At 43.0% G+C, this 6,407-nt stretch overlaps 1 protein-coding gene across 1 annotated transcript; it reads right to left on the bottom strand.

Annotated features, from left to right (window-relative positions):
- Positions 1-449: 449 nt before the first annotated feature.
- On the bottom strand, positions 450-4,193 carry LOC124289892 (FMRFamide receptor-like). The gene is made up of 2 exons (XM_046726564.1): positions 3,388-4,193; positions 450-2,983 (listed from the first exon to the last, which is right to left on the bottom strand). Exon 2 carries the CDS (start codon positions 2,003-2,005, stop codon positions 923-925), a length of 1,083 nt encoding a protein of 360 aa, XP_046582520.1. The 5' UTR covers positions 2,006-2,983; positions 3,388-4,193; the 3' UTR covers positions 450-922.
- Positions 4,194-6,407: the final 2,214 nt, after the last annotated feature.

The raw sequence follows: 6,407 nt of genomic DNA, 5'->3' as shown, positions 1-6,407 counted from the left end.
TCTGTTTTTGTTTGGTGGGTTGGTTGTTAGAAAACCGCACTTAGCAATATTCCAGCTATGTGCCGGCGGTCTGTATATAATCGAGTCTGGACATGACAATCCAGTGATCGACCCGGATGTTCACGGGTACACTCCATGGACCCCCAGACCTGTGAAGATCAGGGTTAGAATTGATCTTCAGTAACCCATGCTTGTCGTAAGTGGCGACTAACGGGAGCGGGTGGTCAGGCTCGCTGACTGGGTTGACACATGCGTAGATCGATGTTCATGCTGTTGATCCCTGGATTGTCTGGTCCAGACTCGATTATATGCAGACCGCCGCCATATAGCTGGAATATTGTCGCGTGCGGCGTAAAAAGTAAACTCACCAATGGTCTCCCAAGACAGGAGATCACGTGACTGAGATGTTCCCTCGTTTGATTTTGAGATATAAAACGCAAACTAGCATGTGCGAAAGGAAAGTTATATAATTTTCAGGAGGAATAACGAAACACTGTTATAAGTGTTTCAAACGCTGGACAATTCTTTCTCAATTTTCAATTAGCTGCAAAGAGTATAAAATTATTGCATCTATTTTCTCCTTCTCCCACCAATGATTAAACATTTAAAGACTGACCATAAATTCTGACGAGAACTGAGTTGGTTTTGTAGTTTTACGCCTCTATTAGCAATATTCCAGCGATATCACGACGGGGGGCACCAGAAATGGGCTTCCCACATTGTACACATGTGGGGAATCGAACTTTGGTCTTTGGCGTGACGAGCGAACGCTTTAACCACTAGGCTATCCCACAGTCCCAATTTGACGAATAATCTTCATAACCACAAGTAGTATATGAATTGTTTTTCCATAATAGAAAACGTCGGAGTTTTTCGAGTCCAAGATCAATGTAAACGTGGACGTAGATGGACCAGGATGCAGTTACAGGTTGGTACCTGTCAATGTGTTAGTTGATCCGCGATACCGGGACCTAGATACGCTGGATGAGGAGGTCGAGGTGGTGAAGAGTGACCCCGACCTTAACATTTTACGCTTGAAGAGAGAAATCAGCTCTGACCGGAACCTTTTCCCGCTGATTGTGTAGGTCACGAAGTTCATAGAGTTGTTCAAATACATTAGAAGATTTGCGCATGCGAACATCAGTTGGCGCTGTGCTTTAGCTTCCGGTGACGTGTCTTTTTCCCAGTATGTCGTGTAGATGAGATAGATAGAAATGGGCAGCGTGCAGACGAGATAGACCAGATTGAGGCTCAGCAACATGGTCGTCATAGACGAGACTTGGCGCCGTCTTTCTGTTGCCTGCTCGGTCGTCGCCATGTTTAGTCGGGTAATGGTGCGCATGCCAGCTAGCAGGCGCGTTATGATGAGAGCGTTACCGACTAAATGAAATGCTAAGGGCGCCAGGCAGAAGAAACACAGGTCCACCCATGGAAAGATGTAATCCAAAAACCTGGCATAATCCCTTGACTGGTTTGCGCATTGGTACACCACTCCTTCGTAAACTATTAGACCCCTTCCAAACAGGAAATGTCCATTCACCGACATGAGAATGATGACAAGCACCAGAATATTTACTGCAAGAACCTTTTTGGTACATATAACTTTCACCTTGTGGGGCAGCCAAACCGAAACGGCGCGCTCCACCGTCACGGAAACAAGAATCCAAGCAGAAAGGTCAAGGCTGAAGTACAGCATCCACGTGACGACCTTGCAGATCAGCGGGTGGAGTTCCCGGATGTCGGTGTTGAAGGTGTAGATGATCCACTGCCTCAAAAGACCTGAATATAGAGCCAACAGGTCAGCCACGGCCAGACAGGTCAAGTAGATGGACATACTAGACTTTCGCATCGCCTGCCTGGTCAACACAATCATAGATAGGATGTTACCGGCCGTGCCGAATATAAGTAGAATCGGCGACAATATTTGCCACATAAGTTTCGCTGAGGCTTCTTGTGGCAGAATTATGTTAGTGGTTGAATTTGGGGTTGTGTTGGTAGAATTCATTCTTGATTCTTGGATAGTGGCAAACAAACTACAAAATATTTACTCACGATGTCACGATGAGGCTTATGTCCAGTTATGGGGAATGGGTTTGTGGGATGGAACTTAATAATTGTCGATTGATGATATCAATGTCCAGGTCCTACAATGTTATTTATGAAGAAACTGAGTTAACACAGATATATGTTGTTCAGATGCCATAAGATGATATCACTTTGAACATCGGTGATATCATTCATCCAGAAGGAACACAGTTGATAACGCTCATCCAGAAGGAACTCAGTTGATAACGCTCACCCAGAAGGAATTCAGTTGATAACGCTCACCCAGAAGGAACTCAGTTGATAACGCTCACCCAGAAGGAACTCAGTTGATAACGCTCACCCAGAAGGAACTCAGTTGATAACGCTCACCCAGAAGGAACTCAGTTGATAACGCTCATCCAGAAGGAACTCAGTTGATAACGTCCAGAAGGAACTCAGTTGATAACGCTCACCCAGAAGGAACTCTTATGATAACACTTATCCGCATTTATCTGAAATGATAACACTCTTGTACATGGAGCTCTGACTGAGTTTACTGTTGAAATCCACACCAATCTTCAACTTACTCAACGTATATCTGTCATCCAAAACAACAGTTTCTTCACGAAGTTTACACCATCCACTTGCAATGTACTCTCGCCAAAGTCAAAACAACAAGGCAACACTTTAAATGTGGAACTGGTGACGTTTTCCTCACGACAGGTTCAAATGTGTATTACTCGCCCAGATACGTCTGTTGATGAGACCGATGAGAACATACAGTTGTCCACAATGAACAGGGTGAACAATGCTTGTCTCGATCCGACACACCGCCTGTCACTGGGCACGTGTATTGATTTTATGTACTGATTGTGTCGTGATATTGACACGCTATCGAACGCCACGGCCCGATTCATATGGTCGTTGAATTCTTTTTTATCGATTTTTATCTCTTTTTCTGAAATAAAAGATCACAAGTCTTACAATACTGTTCAACAAAATCTGAAAATCTGATTTTACTTTAAAGCCAAAAATATTTTCTGATTTAAAATATCATAAGCTTTTCTACAGACATTGAAAATATAGCGTCAGTTAAACGGTTTCGAATTTTTAAGACGTCATAAAGGTAGGCAACATTTAAAATTAAAAACAACAACATATTTTTCCTTTGCTGTTTGGAAATAGTTTTTGAAAATGGGATTATGATACCATGGGATACCAAGACGTCATAAAGGTAGGCAACATTTAAAATATTAAAAAACAACAACATATTTTTCCTTTGCTGTTTGGAAATAGTTTTTGAAAATAGGATTATGATACCATGGGATGAAAATATATCATGTCATGATTGTCAGCACTCACCTGTGAAAAACAGTTGTTTTGAAATCCACACTCGGTGCCAATTTCATTCCATAATAATGAAAGAACAAATCATGTGTTTATATCACTTTGTGACAAACGTATCGGGAATTGCCACAAAAGAATATATCACAAACATGGCAGAGGTTATATCACCACCAATTCCACGAACTGAACAGTCATCGTTATCTGTGTATTCTGTAATCTGCTGGAATATCACCATGTCCGTTGTAGTGAAGTGTGAAAGGTTTGTGAAGCTATCAAAATAGTGGTAAGAGCAGCGACCAATCAAAGCGCGTTTAGTCCGCGGACTGTAACCGATCACAAACTGGTACGTGAGCAGAACGTGTAGTCCGTGCAGCACGTGTTACACGCACCCAACTTAGTGTTGGTACTGACACTTCGTGGAGGCAGGTGGCCGTGCTTTACTTCCGTAAACACTTGGGGCACAGATTGGCTGATGTTTGTCCACTCTTCAATTGTTTTAGGGATTGTGCATTTCATGATGTCATTTTGATGAATTTGTTGACTGAACAGGCTTTGCGAATAATCCGTTACAGCCGAATAAATGAAAGTGAAACGCCGCTTCTGTTGGCGTCATGCCAAAAGACTTAACTCGATGGTACTTGCCTGGCGCTGAGGAACGAGTGAGTAAGTGAGTTTAGTTTTACACTGCTTTTAGCAGTATTCCAGCATTATCACAGCTTGGGTACTTATTGCTTTGGTACCCTCGGCAGAACATAGGTGATTCATCATTGCGTCCAAGTACAAAAACCCATTCAACTCGTGCAGATCCGGGTTAGAATCTTCAGCAACCCATGCTTGTCGTAAGAGACGACTAACGGGATCGAGTGGTCAGGCTTGCTGACTTGGTTGACACGTGTCATCGTATGCTCATGCTGCTGTGCACTGGATTGTCTGGTCCAGACTCGATTATTTACAAACTGCCGACATATAGCTGTAATATTGCTGAGTGCGGCCGGCGTAAAACTAAACTCATTCACTCACTCATTCACACACTCACAAAACCCATTCAATGATCATACGGAACTCTCAGCCAAAAGGCGAGTCCAATTCCCACTCTATCATAAGCATGAATCACTACTGACAAACTGTGGCACCAGATGTTCGGGGCAAATCGTCACAGTACTAGACTTGCCGCTGGGTGCTGTGGCACGTGTCTGCAAGTAATGTGTTGTGTTTGAACTCGAGTTATTATTTCCTGCACACCTGTATCGGACTTTATTTGCACTAATAAACTACACGAGCCAGGAAAAGAAAGCGTACATTGTTAAAATTATTTTTAAATTTGAAAATATTGAACAATGAAAAGTTTATAAACTTTGATGGGTGGATGTTTAGAAGTTGACAGAACAGAATGTCTAATTATTTGGATAACGTCTGAACGGTGCTGAAATGTGTTTCGGGGGCAATGGAAACGCACCCCCACCTGACGTTGAGATGTTCCCCATGGACCATCCCGTTAGCCTCATGACGTTCTGCAGTCGTGGCATGACGTGCGACCCTTTAGCCGTTAAATATTTTAAACAATCAAACTTTAAACAAACACACTTCCCAAATCGACAGCAATTTTTGATATTCATATGCCCCATGCATTTGTCGAGATGCACATGCACAAAACTGTTGCTAGTGCCCACTGACATCACGAAACGTAGCAGACATGTGCCCAATTGAATTAACTAATTACTGTGTTTACATCAGCTGTGTGCACATGTAGTTTAAATATATATTTTGATTTCCTCTGTCTACAGTTTCTTTTTGCTGTTAGTACACGTTGGTTGTTTGGGCCTGTTCAGTCAATTAAACAACACCGTAGGAGGAACTAAACTCTGAGGTAGAAGTGCCCTGTAATGATTACCTGTGAACATCTTGCACAAAACAAGCTAGCTATTAGTGTACCCTGTTCGTGTACGGGCGCTGGGAAAAGACCTTCAAGCAATCTAACTCCTCCTGGACTTGAATGAGGCCCTAAACCTCAACGATAGGCAAAGCATCGTGGGACAACTTGTTTCTGCAGATCCTGTACAGGGTTTCAGCCTGTGTATTATACTTCGGGTGGGTTACAGTATGGTAGATGGGGCGGTGGGGTAGCCTAGTGGTGAAAGCGTTTGTTCGTCACGCCGAAGACCCGGGTTCGATTCCCCACATGGGTACAATGTGTGAAGCCCATATCTGGTGTCCCCCGCCGTGATGTTGCTGGAATATTGCTAAAAGCGGCGTAAAACCCAACTCACTCATTTACTCACGTATGGTAGATATCGTATGTTGAGGAACAAACTGGCAGCGTGGAAGCTCGGGAGTGTAATAACCACTCAAGTATCACGCATTTGCAGAAAATCACGCATGTCCATCGAACCATATTCTTTTGTTGAAATGAATTCTTGCAATTATGGATGTAGCAGCAGCCGTGGTGGTGGTGGTAATAATAGTTGTAGTTGTGGAAGCATCTGTAACCGTGATGATAGTAATATCAGTATCGTAATTGTAGTCGTGGAAGCAGCAAAAACCGTGGTGATGGTAGTAATAGTAGTAGTTGTAGTCGTGGAAGCAGCTATAACCGTGGTGATGGTAGTAATATTAGTAGATGTAGTCGTGGAAGCAGCTGTAACCGTGATGATGGTAATATCAGTAGTAGTTGTAGTCGTGGAAGCAGCAGTAACCGTGATGATGGTAATATCAGTAGTAGTTGTAGTCGTGGAAGCAGCTATAACCGTGGTGATGGTAATATTAGTAGGTAATATCAGTAGTAGTTGTAGTCGTGGAAGCAGCAGTAACCGTGATGATGGTAATATCAGTAGTAGTTGTAGTCGTGGAAGCAGCTATAACCGTGGTGATGGTAGTAATAGTAGTAGATGTAGTCGTGGAAGCAGCTGTAATCGTGATGATGGTAGTAATAGTAGTAGATGTAGTCGTGGAAGCAGCTGTAATCGTGATGATGGTAATATCAGTAGTAGTTGTAGTCGTGGAAGCAGCAGTAACCGTGATGATGGTAATATCAGTAG

The sequence above is a fragment of the Haliotis rubra genome, unplaced genomic scaffold (assembly GCF_003918875.1).
Source record: "Haliotis rubra isolate DU_JTF1 unplaced genomic scaffold, ASM391887v1 Scf450, whole genome shotgun sequence".
NCBI lineage: Eukaryota > Metazoa > Mollusca > Gastropoda > Lepetellida > Haliotidae > Haliotis > Haliotis rubra.
This window is presented reverse-complemented; position numbering and strand designations above follow the sequence as displayed.